General features: G+C 41.4%; 2 protein-coding genes across 3 annotated transcripts in view; one reads left to right on the forward strand and one right to left on the reverse strand.

The window, feature by feature from the left end:
- Nucleotides 1-16,521, reverse strand: part of PI4KA (phosphatidylinositol 4-kinase alpha) — a 91,528-nt gene that overhangs the window by 37,237 nt on the left and 37,770 nt on the right. For both annotated transcript variants that reach the window (XM_034791615.1, XM_034791614.1), the window contains exon 20: nt 568-676. In XM_034791615.1, coding sequence (XP_034647506.1) covers nt 568-676 — 109 coding nt within the window. The remainder of the gene's footprint in view (nt 1-567; nt 677-16,521) is intronic.
- Nucleotides 1,655-11,612, forward strand: SERPIND1 (serpin family D member 1). The gene is made up of 5 exons (XM_034791616.1): nt 1,655-1,799; nt 4,005-4,894; nt 7,926-8,199; nt 10,070-10,214; nt 11,077-11,612. Exons 2-5 carry the CDS (start codon nt 4,021-4,023, stop codon nt 11,266-11,268), a joined length of 1,485 nt encoding a protein of 494 aa, XP_034647507.1. The 5' UTR covers nt 1,655-1,799; nt 4,005-4,020; the 3' UTR covers nt 11,269-11,612.

A 16,521-nucleotide genomic window follows, 5' to 3' on the forward strand; every position in this document is an offset into this window, starting at 1 on the left:
AACCTAAAATTAGTTTAGTGATTTTTCTACTGATCCTCAGTTGGTTATCGCCAACCTATATTAAGATTCAAACTGCGAAAATAAGCATCACCAAGTTTTGTGCTACCTCTTTAAACCATCTTTTCACACATTCAGGTATGTACATTCAAACTAATGGCCCACTTTCCAAGCATGTAATAGACCTGTTCAGATGGCTGCAGGTGAAACCTCTCAATGAATAAGCAGTTTCTAATTTGCCTGTGTCTCATCCCTGACCCTCCCATGCTAGTTCACAGCCATCACACACTTATATTTTCACAGAGTCCAACTAGCCATGCCACTTGTGAACTGAGGATGTAAACAATAATAAATTGTACACTTCTGTAGTCTAGTCCACAGCAAAGTACAGCACTTTGGACACAATGCAGTCTGTCATCAGAGGTAAGACACCTGCCTTGTGGTCCATTCTCAGTTACCCCTAGTCCTTCTAGATCTCCACAATCTCTGCTAAACAGCTGATTTGCAAACTAGATAAACCTAAGTCTACCGGAACATCAATGCATCTTTTCCCACTGGAAGTTTTACTACCTGATCCCTCCACAGCAAATCCCATAAGCACCGAATACAGCCAAAAGTCACGGAAGAGCTTCTGTAACCTGGGTTTGGCCTCCTTGATGGGTGGCAAACGTCTGGTGAGCTAACATGAAAAGGAGAAAATAATTAGGGGATTTCAATATTTAATCACTTGTTAAGAATCAGTCAATATAGCCTCATATTCTGATGTTGTTCTAGCATTTCAGAATTTAGTTTCTCCATCTGTTTCAATATATTAATAAAAATCATGTAGTTACTGTTAAAATTACTCATATTGTAAGAATAGTCATTTAATTGTGTTGCACCGCCTTAGCAATAATAGTTTTCAAAGCTGATTAAACAGTATCTTACTTTCTGCTACAGATGAGATACTGTAGAGCTATAGACTAACTATAAGACAAAAGATAATTTAGCATTGCAGAACATGTGGCTTGAGGATTAAATGCAGATTCTGATCACCACCTCCTGCAATCTGTAAGGTGAGGACAATGCTGTTCAACTTACTTTATTGCTGATGAACTCGAACAAGCAGCGATTTCTATTCATCTATCAAAGTATTACTAGAATTGTTTATTATTATTTGTTTTGTAGTAGTACCTAGACGACCCAATCAGGGCTCAAGCACTACACACATCCACACACATTCCCACAGTCCCAAAAAAACAGTCCCTGCCTCAGGGAACTTACAATCTAAGAAGAGACAAGACCAACAGGTATATACAACAAACAGAGAGAAGAAAGTCACTGTGAAACAATTATGACCAGTGTAATGAACAGCAGTCACTTTTGAGTGACTGACTTTGAAACCTTAATCATGTTATTTTAACTTTGTTTTGTGTGTGTCATATGTATATATACAGCGCACAGCTACAGAAAGCGCTAACGAGTTACATCATCCAAAAGTATACACATTCTTGCACGCAATTTTTGAGGAAAATCTTTCACATCCTGCAAGCCCACAGACACAGAGCAAAAGAAAGTAGGCACTCCACAAAATCATAAAAACCTCAACAAAACATCCACGGAAGAAGCAACAAATCACTTGGCAGAGACTACTAAGCAAGTAGAGGGGTTTTGGCTGACAAGGCAAATTTAGCAGTGTTTGATTTAGAGCCTGTTTACTTTGGGAGATATACAATTTACTAGCATCAAAGTTCAGATTTAAACCCAGCAATTCACTTTATTCTAGCTATTCAACGTATTCCTCTCTACACAGTGGCTTGGAGGTAAGGAACATTACTATCGTTTGAGCTGGATTTAAAATCTTAAAGAAAAATATATTCCAATAGCGGGGGAGAATGCTTTGCCCACAATAAAATGAGGGTAAACAATACATTAGTCTATGGAAAAGGTGAGAATATAAAACTAGGAATCACAGACAGCATTGTCTTTCATTAGTGATTATTGCACAGAAGTGGTTTGCCAGAGAAGTACCTTAACCTCTAACCGTATGGAACAAAAATGTAGCAGTCAGTCACTTTAAAAATAATGATAATAAAAAAGGTGAGCTATTAAGACTACAATATTTCACTCACTATTTAGCACAGATTTTAGTACTGTTCTGTTACAAGTCCTTAAGGATTAAATAATGTTCGGTTTCAATCTAGAATATTCATCTCAAATGGTTTTAAGGTTCCCAATGCGAAGATAATTCATTTTCATTCTTTATGTACATCAACAGATGGGAAAAGGAAAGACTGATACATTACCTGGATGCTACAAAAATGTTTAAATATTTCTCTTTCCATCTCCCTCTTAGTTCTCTATTTCATTGTTTAAGAACAGCTTTACATTCTCTTCTTAGAAAACTTCTTCCAAGGTTTTTTTTCCTCCACTCCTTGTTTTGTTTTTTAAACATTTTGTCTGTTTTAAATAAGGGTCTTTGAAAGTCAAATTCAGGATTTCTAAACCAGTTTCCCGTGGCTACACAAATTACCTCAGATTTTGTTAAAATTAATTATTTCTCTTGTTCCAGATAGGATTTATTTTAGCTAAAGGTAAATGTTTAGAACCTGCAATGTAGGATAGTACCGTTGAATGCCACTATTTCAAACTGCTTTCACCCCTTACCGTCATAGAACGGCATATTATCAAATCCTTCCATTCCATCCTTAGTTGATATCACAGCAGTCAATTACAGTTTTTGCATGTATTTTAGGTCACTAACCAAGACAATCAATATGATCAATTAAATATCTAGGGACTGTTTCTGGGAGCTGTGGGTACCCAGCTTCTTGGCAAGCCAGGTCTCTAGTCTCTTACACAATATGTATGTAAGCCCAGCTCTTGATTTTAAAGCCATAAGTCCAAATTCTACCCTCTGAGACATTCATGCTACTCAGTGGGATCAACAGGAGTTGCATGCATATAACCGAGGAACAATCTTCCATAAGAAAAACAGGTTCTACCAAAGCACTTTCCCTGAGGAAGTAACTGAGGCTACTTTCATTTTAATTTGATCCTAAACCCTTCTTTCTAAGAAAAACACTGGCATTTCTAATAATTACAAAAGCTATTGCTGCTCTAGTTTTAATTATATAGAGATCCCACCTTTGGAAAAGGAGTACCATATATTGTATAATCCTACACAAAAATCAAATAAATAATAGGTACAATGCTCAGAAAACCAAAAATTAAAACCAAACAATTCCCTCAAAAATCTAGGCAAAAAAAAGGTAAATGATGAAGTGGATTGGAACAGAAAACCTATACAATTAAGGAACCAAGCACCTCAATATGGCAATATGACCTGGCAAAGTCGCACGCATGTCCCAATTATACTAATCTCAGTAAATAAAGTGCATATGTCCTGTGGGATTGTGCTATATCCATAAATCTCCTTTATTCCAGCCTCATTCAATTCCATCCTTTCAAAGAAACTGCCCATAAAAATTGCATTTGGGTTACGTTTAAAGTATGTTTTACAAATATAAAGCATTTGTCTGTCATGTTTTCTTTGCATCTCTGATGTGCTCTAAACTAATGATTTCCTACTAAATCCAAGCATTTGGAAACTTTTGTCCATCAGACTTCAGCCTTTTTAATTTTTTTTAAAGTACACATACTCTTACAGCTTAAAGTTTTATAATATACAAGAGACCTGGGTATTTTAGTAGATGGCTAATTGTGTGTAAAACAAGCTGGAAGCAATGACACTTTCTCCAATGACAGAAATCAACTGCTGTTTAACTAACTTGAAGGTCTCAGACCAGGACAGGTCCAGGCTTGAGATATTATATGAGCATGAATTAATTATACTAGGCACCACTAAAATGGAAAGGCTATCACACACCAAAAAAATCATTATAGGAGCCAGCCAACTATCCAATGTAGGACTCAACATTAAATTAAACAACCTACTGAAGAAAAGGGTAACCTCTTAAAACTCAGGTACTATACGGTTTCTCACTATGATATATTGTGTCTTCCAGCTTCTGACCTGTCACAATGAAGCTCCTATTTCATTTGTTCGTTCTCTCTTTCGTCATAACATCTGCATTTTGTGGGATCAAAGACTTTAATAAGCACTTTGAAAGCATTGATCAAGCTATAAATCCCCGTTCGCCCCATGAAAATGAAACCCACAATATGCCTAATTTTCCACCAGGGTTCCATAAGGCAAATACTATAACCAATGACTTGATTGCTGAGGAAGATGAAGAGGAAGACTATCTAGATTTGGAAAAGATATTTGATGAGGATTATTATGGTGACATAATTGATGCTTCTCCATATCCCTATATGGTTGCTGAAATTCAGCAAGGAAATATTCTTGAGCTATTCCCTGGTAAAACCAGAATCCAGCGTCTCAACATCCTCAATGCAAACTTTGGCTTCAACCTTTATCGGAGTCTGAAGGACAGAGCCAATTCTTCAGATAACATTCTGATGGCTCCTGTTGGTATTTCCACTGCAATGGCTATGATTTCATTAGGGCTGAAGGGACAAACACACCAGGAGGTACTCTCTGTTCTAGGCTTCAGAGATTTCATTAACGCCAGCTCCAAGTATGAGATTATGACAATTCACAACCTCTTCCGTAAACTAACTCACCGGCTCTTCAGACGCAATTTCGGTTACACGCTGCGATCGGTCAATGATCTTTATATTCGGAAGCAATTTTCTATTATGGATGATTTCAGAAACAACATGAAAAATTATTACTTTGCTGAGGCTCAATCATCTGACTTCTCAGACCCTGCCTTCATCACTAAAACCAACGAGCGCATCCTGAAACTGACCAAAGGATTAATAAAAGAAGCTCTGGTGAACATCAACCCCACAACATTGATGATGATTCTCAACTGTATTTACTTTAAAGGTAAAAAAAAAAAAAAAAAAATCGAAATTTCAGTTTTCAGTCATTTTAATTTATGTTTCACAGCACACGTCAATCTGAGGAACCAAGAACGAATCAAAACCCTAGACCAATGATTCTCAAAGCCAATCCACCGCTTGTTCAGGAAAAGCCCCTGGCGGTCCGGCCCAGTTTGTTTACCTGCCGTGTCCGCAGGTTCGGCCAATCGCAGCCCCCAGGCCAATGGGAGCTGCGGGAAGTGGCGCAGGCTGAGGGACGTGCTGGCCGCCGCTTCCCGCGGCCCCCATTGGCCTGGAGCGGCAAACCGCGGCCAGTGGGAGCCGCGATCGGCCGAACCTGCAGATGTGGCAGGTAAACAAACCAGCCCAGACCGCCAGGGGCTTTCAAACCAGCCCAGACCGCCAGGGGCTTTCCCTGAACAAGCGACGGACCAGCTTTGAGAAGCACTGCCCTAGACTACAACTTAGGCCACAATAATTGTTTTTATTTCATAGTCCCACTGGGTATTAAGAATTTGTATCTATTATTAATTATTATTATTATTACTACTGCTACTACAATGGATCATGACCCCACTGCGTTAGGCACTCTACAAACACAGAACAAAAAGGCAGTCCCTGCCCCAAGGAGCTTACAATCCAAATATAATACAAGGAGGCAACTGATGGATACAAACCATAACCTCAAGAAAAACAGTCACAGCTGAGGGACTCTATGCAAAATTATTCTTGCAGGAAGAATCACTGCAGTGTGTGTTATAAGTAAATGGTCAAATTAAGTCCTACCTTAAGCAGGTGCAACTCCACTGACTTCAGGGGAGATACAGCGGGGTTGAATTCAGTCCAACGCATTTATAAAGAGTTTTAAAGTATTCAGAGTCCAGAGAATCAGCCAGGGACAAAGACTCTGAGCTTAATGTATACACAATGTGATCTGTACTCAGTCTACTCAAGGGCCTGACAAAAGTTATTAGCTTAACAAAAGTGGTCTTCTAATAAAAGGTAGAGCAGAACAGCATTCACTTGATTGGGATACTTTGGGCGAACAAGTGGGTGGTGGTGGTTTTGTAAGGTGGTCTCTTGTAAGGTTTTTAATTATGGGTAGAGCTGGTAGTGCTGCCTGGAGTTAAACTGCCCAAAAACATCACATTATAAGACACTATTTTCAGTTTCTTATAACTTTCAGCCCAAACAGTTAAAGTTTGGCAAATATGCTTTTTTGGCCATGTAAAAATACTGGGACTGGTGCAGGGGAGGGGCAGAGAGGGAAGAGAATGGTATGAAGAACCTGGGGAGAGGGTCTTGGAATGGGTGGGAAAGACTAAGATTAGATGGGGTGGGGGGAAGGGAGGAAGAGACTGGGGCAAATGGCCAGTGGAGAAAGACAGGAATGGGGCAAGGAGTCAGTGGAGACAGACAGGATTCATCATGCCCACCCTACCCTCTTTACATTGGGTGCCTATATAGTGGGAAACTGACTAAGTTGCTACATAGCTGGTTTTTAAACCCCTTTAAAAGGTGTAACAGAAGTCTGGGACTATTTTTGAGACTTCTTTCTTAAGCCCTATCCTGAAGTTTGTGCATTCACACCCCGGTCCTTTAGCGAACCACCATCCCGTATTAGGTCAGCAAGTTATCATGCCTTTGCTAGAATGAGTCCTAGGGTTAGCACACTGCTTCCCTTTGACATCCCCCCGTCCTTTAAAAAAAAGAATCTGGAAAAAAAAACTTCAACCTCCCAAAAGGTGATTTTTTATTTTAAATCTAACTATTACTGGCTCAATACTTCCCCAGTATTAGCTCCTCCATGCACTTACTGTTGTGCTCTACACTTATTTGCTCACTTACATCTAATACCCCTGATTTTAAAAGGAGATACCAACAGCCAAAATAAAATAAATGTAATATATAAAATTCTAACTGTGCCTGTCCATCTACAAAGAAACAAGGCTAATTCCTTCCAGAGCCATCATTATGAATACATTACATTAAAGAAGCAGATCATCAACTACATTCTTTTAATGTTGTATCTTCACTGGACTACTAATGCATACTTGGGACCCTCAGAGTGTCTTCACGCAGCCCTGATCCAAATCCCATGGACCTCAATAGGAAGACTTCCTCTGACTTTAACAGGAACTGGATCAGGTCCTTTGGGTCTGATTCTGTCAGTGCTGAACTTCCTCAGCTTCACTGGAGTCAAGAGTGAGCAGCACCTCACAGAGGGATAGCTCAGTGGTATAAGCATTGGCCTGCTAAACCCAGGGGCTTGTGAGTTCAAACCTTGAGAGGGCCACTTAGGGATCTGGGGCAAAAATCAGTACTTGGTCCTGCTAGTGAAGGCAGGGGGCTGGACTTGATGACCTTTCAGGGTCCCTTCCAATTCTATAAAAAAAACTGGGTAATCTACCCCACGATGGTCCAGGAAGAAGCATATTTGTTTAAATGTGTTCAGTTTAATGAAGTCAAAGCTTTGATATACAAAATGTAAATGTTTTGTTCCACATGGAAATTAAAACTTAGCTGTATTTAGTTAATGTTGATGAGACAGTATAATACAAGATGAATTCTAATTTTGAGCAGAATTACACTGATCTGCAAACATCAACATCAAATCTTTTAAAGCTTGTAATCTGCGCAACAACTCAAAGAATTATGTTTTCTCTCAGGTATCTTTTAAATGATTTCCACTTTATATTTTAGAGTGATTTTTGAGACCAGCCTGTGCATTAGAACTCCTTTAAATGTGTACAGCAAAGTCAGACAAACATCTAATTGGTCATCTACACACACTTGCAAATCATGTGCTTACATTTTTACATGTATTCATGTTTTGAAAACTAGCCCTTTACTTCTAAGATGCCACAATGAATTCCCTCTTATTCCAGCCACAACTTAAAACCATCAGCCAGGCTACATTTTGCAATGATATTTGCAAATAAGTCTTCCTCACTAAAATTATATGTTAACATCTTTCATTTACAAACTATAATTATATATAGAAATAAGGATGAGGTTTTCTGCTATATTACCAGGAACTTGGGAAAACAAGTTTCCAGTGGAAATGACAAACAAACGGACCTTCCGACTGAATGAGAAAGAAACAATAAAGGTTCCTATGATGCAGACCAAAGGAAACTTCCTGGCTGCTGCAGACCATGAGCTAGACTGTGGTGTGCTCCAGCTGCCATATGTGGGGAACATCAGCATGCTGATTGTGCTGCCAAACAAACTATCTGGCATGAAAGCACTGGAGAAGCAACTGACCCCTCAGGTGGTGGAGAAATGGCAAAAGAGCATGACAAACAGGTAAAATGAATCTTGTCAAACAAGCTTGATATAGTTTCCTGATGATATAAGTTTAAATTGACAAAAGTAAGAGTGTTGACATAATAGACTTCTGGAAGATATTTAACTTAGTACTGCACTACATTCTGATTTAAAAAACTTAGCACTATACAAAATCAATGCAGTCTATATTAAATAGATTAAAACCTGGTGAAATGATAGATCTCAAAGAGTAATTGTAAGGGGGGAAATCATCCAGTGGGAGAATTCCCAGTGGGATCCCACAAGGATCTGTTCTTGACCCAATGCTATTCAATCTCTTTATCAATGATCCGGAAGAAAACAAAATAGTAGGTGGTAGAGTTTACAAATTACATAAGAATTGGTGTGTGATAAATAATACCAAGTGTATTCTACAGAATTATCTAGATCACATGCTAAGCTGGGTTCACTTGAACAATATGCATTTTAATATAGTTACATGCAAGGTTATACATCTAGCAACCAACAATGTAGGTCATAGTTATAGGAAGGGGCGACTATTTTAGAAATCAGTGACCTAGAAAAGGACTTGGGAGTCATAACAGATAACCCACTGAACATAAACTCGTAGTGCTTTGTGGTGGGTAGGAAAGCAAGTGTGATACTTAGATGTATAAGCAGGGGAATGTACAGTAGAGTAGAGCAGAGCTTGTACAGTGTGTTACCACCATATAAAGCATTAGTGCGACCATTACCAGAACATTGTGTCCATTTTTGGTGTTGACACTTCATAAAGATGTTGACAAAATGGAAAGCGTTCGGAAGGGACACAAGAATGACCTGCCCTACAAGAAACTCAATCTATTTAGCTTAAAGAGAAGGTTAAGAAGTGATCTGATTGCAGTTTATAGCTACCTATATGGAGAGATTTCTGATCACAGAGGACTCTTCAATCTAGTGGACAAAGGCATAAATGAGATCCAATGGTGGAGAGCTGAAACTGGACAAGTTCAGAGTAGAAAAGAGGGGCACATTTTTTCCACAGTGAGGGTAATTAATCATTGGAACAACCTACTTAGAGATGTGGTGGATTCTACATCACTTGAAGTCTTTAAAACAAGACTGGATGTCTTTCTAAAAAATATTGTCTAGCTCAGGGGTTCTCAAACTTCACCATGACCCTCTTCTGACAACAAAAATGATGACATGACCCCAAGAGGAGCGACTGAAGCCTGAGCCTGCCAGAGCCTCGCTGCTCCAGGGACGGGGGGCAAAGCCCAAGCCCCACTGCTCTCTGGCTTTGGCCTCAGATGCAGGGGCTCGGGCTTTGGCCCAGGGCCCCAGCAAGTCTAAGCCAGTCCTCCAACTTTGGGGTCCCAACCCACAGTTTGAGAACCGCTAGTCTAGGTCATCCAGAAGTTATGGGCTTGATGCAGGAATAACTTGGCAAAACTCTATGTTTGTGTTATGTGGAAGGTCAGACTAGATGATCATAATGGTTCCTTCTGGCCTTATAATCTATGAATAAACAATGAATTCTCTTTTAAAAAACAAATACCGCTGTTGTATGTACTTGGTAAACCTCTAACCTATTGTGGCAGGGAGTTCCATAAGCTGATAATACCTATGTCATCTGAACAGGACTATGTACTGTAGAAATACAACTGATGTTAAGCCTTTTAAATATTATAAGCATGTACTAAATTAATAGTTTTTTTACCTTAGATTTAGAAAAACTGCTTAGACAGACCAGGCCCTACTTTTAGAAAGTTAAGCCTGGGAGAACAGAGAGCAGGACTCCTGTATATGTCAGTGTCATGCCTGCTTGATAAGAATGGAACTGACATGCATAGTTAAGGGATGTGATATATATTTCTCTAAGACCTTTAATGTTTCTGCTTCTTACTAGAACAAGAGAGGTAGTTCTGCCTAAATTTAAGCTGGAGAAGAGCTATGACCTGACTGATTATCTGAAATCCATGGGAATAGAAACACTGTTTGACAACAATGGCGACTATTCTGGAGTATCAACTGAGAAAGTCATCATTGATGTGGTAATTTTTCCCCTTCTACACTCATTCTTCCTACTTATTAATTCCTGTCATCTGAAGTGTGGCAACAAAGCACAATAATTCACAGTTTAGCTAAGCAAGTAACACAATATCCCTGCCTCTCCTGGAACATAAGGGGTCTGTTTTTCCATACATAGTGGAAGACCAGTGGCTCTCAATCTTTCCAGACTATTGTACCCCTTTCAGGAGTCTGATTTGTCTTGCGTACCCCCAAGTTTCAGCTCACTTAAAAACTACTTGCTTACAAATCAGACATAAAAATACACGTATCACAGCACACTATTACTGAAAAAATGCTTACTTTCTCATTTTTACCATATAATTATAAAATAAATCAACTGGAATATAAATATTATACTTACATTTCAGTGTATAGTATATAGAGCAGTATAAACAAGTCAGTCTGTGTGAAATTTTAGTTTGTACTGACTTCAATAGTGCTTTTTATGTAGCCTGTAGTAAAACTAGACAAATATCTAGAGGAGTTGATGTAGCCCCTGGAAGACCTGTGTGTATCCCCAGGGGTAAACGTGCCCTTGGTTGAGAACCAGTGGTGGTAGACTATATACACATCATGAAGGTTATGCCTTTAAATCTCTGAGAGGGGTTAGGTCATGACCAGTCAGGAAAGGGTTTTTGCCAAAGCCAGAGGACTGATGCCATATAGGAACTACCAGTGAAAACACAAGAAAGCCACGTGCAGGATAGAAAAGATGTGATGTTGTAATTAAAGTTCACCATTCTTTCAGCAAATTAATTCTAGTGCAATTCACCGAAAGACAAAATACTAAGACTTCAAAGTCTAACCAAAAGGATTCTGCATTTTCTGTCCCATTTTTTACAGTTCAATCACCAAGGCACGATTACTGTGAACGAGGAAGGCACAGAGGCTGCAGCTGTGACCACGGTAGGGTTCATGCCCCTTTCCACTCAGATTCGCTTCGTCGTTGACCGCCCCTTTCTGTTTCTCATCTACGAGCATCGCACCAGCTGCCTACTGTTCATGGGCAGAGTCGCCAACCCCAGCAAGTTTTAAAAAACAGAGGAGTGCTCTCATATCCAGGTTGTATGGTTACATTTTAGTATAGCTGTTTTTGAAAGGAAGTTTTTACTTATCACATTAGTCAGAGGTTACTGTCATTACACATGACTCACCATTTATCAGTGGAAAATGCAATATATACGAGACCATTCATGTGTGTATATATATATATATATATATATATACGAATGGATTCACAGCAGTAGATGATTTGACTGCAATTTATAAAGATTAATGACAGGCACTGATATATCTGTATTAAAATCTCATTAAATAACTTACACAGTGTTATATTCAATGTATTGAACTTAACCAGCAAATAAAACCTTAGACCAGGATTTTTAAAAGTGGATATCTAAAGTTAATTTCTTAAATCTGTATTTAGACACTTACAAACAGGCAGGCCTAAGGAACTGCTGAACCCCTTGCAGTTCTGGGGTTATCTTTTCAGGTACCTAAATACAGAATTAGGGACCCAACGTTAGGTGCCCGTTTTTGAAAATCTTGCCCTCAGAGCCTGATTCTGCCCTCTGATATCCCGTAGGCCAAATTCAGCCTAGGGGAACCCTGGGAATTGTGCCAGTAAGTCCCAGCCAAACCCAGGAGCAATCTAAATGGAGGTATAAATAGTGAAGTAGAGAAACTTGTACTGATTTCACATTCAACAGGTTTATAAAACATGAAACTTACAAACCAATGAGGCAGAAGAGGGATTGTAGGGAAAACCACTTACAGTAGGAAAAGTAAGGTACCATTAGGTCTGGTTTTGATTTCATACCAGTTCTACATTGGCATGACGCCAATGATTTCAATACAGTTACTCCTGATTTCCAGTAGTGTGAAATCAGAGTCAGGCCAAATGGGTAATTTATACCACTGTAAACTGTCACCAAATTTAGCCTATTGTGTATAGACACACACCTGTGGGGAGCATAAGCTCCATAACACAGCTTATATACAAAAAGGCATTTTATATAAATGAAGTAGACAGAGAAAATCTCCCTCCCCCCCATACCCTCAATACCTGAAGTCCTACATTTTCTATCACATTTTATTTTCTCCATTTCTTTACAGAAAACATTTATATAAACAAAGCATCTAGCCAGAAAATAGGGGCTCTAAAGCTCACCTCAGGCTCAATCTAATGAAATTTAGTGGGAAAAACCTGATAAAAAATAATAAACTACTGGTGACCTTTTCAGACTTTATAGTAGGAACATAAACACTGTGTAATTATTCTCATCATCCACGTAGATGCAACGTACTTCCATTCTAAAATGCTACCCCTTGACAGGAGGAACAAATTTACACTTTTTCTATGAATTGTCAAGATAAGTACACTGACAACACATATATTCACATTTCAAAAGTTCCCTTTTCTCTGTGCCTTTTAAAGAATTCATATTGTAGTCTCACAAGTTTACTGTATTATTCAGGATATCTACTGTTATACAAAATCTAAATGTTTTCAATATTAAACTTTCCTTTGCATATTTTCTTTGGTAGCATAAGAGAAAACAAACAATAGTACTTTTATGGATTTACAAGTCTTTAATGAAGTCTTTAAAATGCAATTTGTAGTTGATCCTGCTTTGCTTTTATTCAATATGTGTCATTTTGAATTTTGTGCCCAACCATAAATGAAGCTGTTTAAACATTCAAGTAAATGAAAAATACCTATTGTATAGGAAATAGCATGGTGAAGAACTGATCTCAAATAATTATTCAACTCAATAAATAGTTTTTCCCCCTTTCAATATTCCTACTTCATATACAGTCCTTGTTCAAGAAGTTTTTTGCGCACACATACTTTGAGTGTTAAAAAGCTTTGCCACAGAAAACATCAAATAATAAATGCAAGTATGGGAAGGTTATCTTATTCTTCACAAATGTGGAACACATATTAAAGAATATAATCAAATCAAGAAGCTAAAAGAAACCTTTGGCAATCAAGAATGAGGCTGTCAAAGACTACGTTAGTTGGAAACAAAGTTCTAAAAGTTATTTTTGAGGCCAAGACCAATTCCTGTAACCAGGGAAAGAGGACAAACAGAAAAGCAAATGTAGCTGCAGCTCAGAACTCATGATCTTTATGCATTGTGCAAGAAAATCAAATATTTGCTTCTGCACCCATAATGTAACCATTAACTCTTGCTACAGCTTCTGACACTAATTTATTTTACTCCATATAAAGGTCACATTGGTTAAGAAATACGCAGTATACATCAAGTATTCAAATCAAATGCATTTTATCAACCAACATGTGAAACAGAAAATAGTCCCTTGCAGTATGTCACAAATGAAAGAGACCATTTTTGTACATTTTTAAAGGCCTGATCTTACTCCCTTTGAAGTCAATGCCAAAATTCCCATTGATTTCAATAGGAGATGGAGCAGGACCTGAAAGGGCAAAGCAACACAGCAGTCACCACTGGATTACAGGCCTCAAATAGGACTACAATTAGTCATTTAAAAGTTGCTCTGTTTTTGAGCAAGCTACCTTTTGTAGCAATAGCTTCCAAACTAGTAGGGGCCCAAGATATTTATGTAAATGTTCCAGTAACCTCTAGATCTAGCCTTTACAATTACGGATGAATTCAGTGGGAGCTGATGTTGGGTGCTCAGCACTTTTGAAAGTCAGGCAGGTGCTGAAAGACAGATTTAGGAGCCTAACTTTAGGCTCTTGTTTTTGGAAATCTGAGCCAAGAAGTTTGTAAAGCTAGGTAGGGTTGCCAGGCATCCAGTCTTCAACCAGAACGCCCAGTCGAAAAGGGACCGTGGCCGCTCCGGTCAGTGGTGCAGTGGGAGCCTGGGACTAAGGCAGGTTCCCTGCCTGCCCTGGCTCCATGCAGTTCCCGGAAGCGTTTGCCAGGTCCCTGCAGCCCCTCGGCACATTGGTGGCCATGGCGGCCAGGGAGGCTCCACACACTGTCTCCACCACGAGTGTTGGCTCCACAGCTCCCATTGGCCAGGGACCGCAACCAATAGGAGCTGTGGGGGCAGCGCCTGTGGAGGCAGCGCCTGCAGGCGCGATGGCAGTGCGTCGAGTCTCTGACTGCCCACATGCCTAGGGCAGAAAGGACCTCATGGCCACTTCCTGTGAGCCGTGGTAAACGCCACCGGGATCCCACACCCTGAACCCCCTCCCTCACCCGAACCCACTGCCCCAGCACGGAGTCCCCTCCTGCACCCCAAACCCCTCATCCCTGGCCCCACCCCAGAGCCCACACCCCCAGCCGGAGCCTGCACCCCAACCCCCTGCCACAGCCAGGAGCCCTCTCCCACACCCTGAACCCCTCATTTCTGGCTCCACCCGGAGTCTGCACCCCCAGCCCAGAGACTTCACCGCCCTGCACTCCAACCCCTACCCCAGCCCAGTGAAAATGAGTGAGGGTGGGAGAGAGTGAGCGACGGAGGGAGGGGGGATGGGATCTCGGAGAAGGGCAGGGGTGTTCGGTTTTGTGTGATTAGAAAGTTGGCAACCCTAATGCCAGGACAATAGCAAATGTGTCGTCATGTGTTAGAGCTGCAACAACTAGTCGTAGCAGCACCGTTCTCCAAATACACCTCTACCTCGATATAACGCGACCCGATATAACACGAATTTGGATATAATGCGGTAAAGCAGTCCTCTGTGGGAGGGAGGGGGTGGGGTGGGGAGAGGCTGCATAGTCCTGTGGATCAAAGCAAGTTCAATATAACGCGGTTTCACCTATAACGTGGTAAGATTTTTTGGCTCCTGAGGACCAGGGCCGGTGCATCCACTAGGCAGCCGCCTGGGCGCCAAAAAGCAGTGTCCAAAATGTCGGGGAAGCTCACCTTGCGCCGGCTAAATGTGTAACCCTCTTCCCGCCGCTGTGCGAGGGGGCACTGTGCTGCTCCGGCTCTTGCCCAGGGCCCTGCCCCCACTCCCTGAGCACTGCAGCAGGGCTGGGGCTGCACTCACCGGCAGCGGAAAGTGCAGAGACCCGGCCCCAGCCGCGCTGCCGGTGAGTGCTGGGGGGTGGTTCCCCCCTTTCCCCCAAGCCAGCCCCGACCCCACGGAAGCCGGGGCCTCCCCCTGCTCCCGCCTCCCCCTGCGTAGGGCCCCAGAATATCTAGGGACGGCCCTGGTACCCGCCACCCTGTCCTCAGACAGCCCACACCCCCTGCCCTGCCTCCAGCCAGCCCCTGCAGCACTCCTGTACCCGAAGCCAGCCAGCCCCACACCCCCATCTCCAGCCAATCCCGCACCCCATCTCCAACCAGCTCGGCATCCCCTGCCCTGCCCGAAGCCAGCCAACCCCACACCCCCGTCTCCAGCCAACCCCTGCCGTACCCCCGTGCCCGAAGCCAGCCAGCCCCACCCCCCGTCTCCAGCCAATGCCGCCGCACCCCCGTGCCCGAAGCCAGCCAGCCCCACCCCATCTCCAACCAGCTCCGCATCCCCTGGCCTGCCCGAAGCCAGCCAACCCCTGCCGCACCCCCTGCCCCAAGCCAGCCAGCCCCACACCTTGTCAGGTTATTCATTTATTTTCATTAAATATGTAGTCTAAATAATGAAATTAATAAATTTTCAAGACAAATATGTATTAATTCTAATGAACAATGCCATATTATGCAGTATTCATTTTTGAAAATTTATAATAAGCAATGCTCCGGGGGGGACGGGTAGAGTTGGGAGGCGCAAGGTGGAAGTTTCACCTAGGGCGCAAAATATCCTTGCACCGGCCCTGACGAGGACAGTGTTATATCGAGGTAGAGGTGTATTTGACACGGTTCCCCTTTTTGCTCACTAACTGTATAAAATAAACTTTCCACAGAGAATTCAACAACAGGAGAGGGAAAGGCAATCACAGCCATTTCCGGTACTCGCTTGAATCTGTCCATCAGCATATTAAGGCTCAGATTTCGAGTTAGGCACCCAACTCCTCCCACTGCTATTTAATCCCAACCTAGACTATTACATGTCATAGAATCATAGAATACCAGGGTTGGAAGGGACCTCAGGAGGTCATCTAGTCCAACCCCCTACTCAAAGCAGGACCTAATCCCCAACTAAATCAAATTTGCTGCTGTTCACCTAGAAAAGCCATGAATCAATTCTGTCTTTGGCTGGACTACTTGTTGGACTTGGTTTAGAAGTTGTTCTGGCTCGGAAAATCCTCTCCGTCTAAAAGGGCAAACTATATATACGCATCCCTATTTTGCACTAGTTTAGTCTTTTGTTTAGAATTGTCTTCAAACCTCAGCACACTTGAACATTTC

The sequence above is a fragment of the Trachemys scripta genome, chromosome 15 (genome assembly GCF_013100865.1).
Source record: "Trachemys scripta elegans isolate TJP31775 chromosome 15, CAS_Tse_1.0, whole genome shotgun sequence".
Lineage (NCBI taxonomy): Eukaryota > Metazoa > Chordata > Testudines > Emydidae > Trachemys > Trachemys scripta.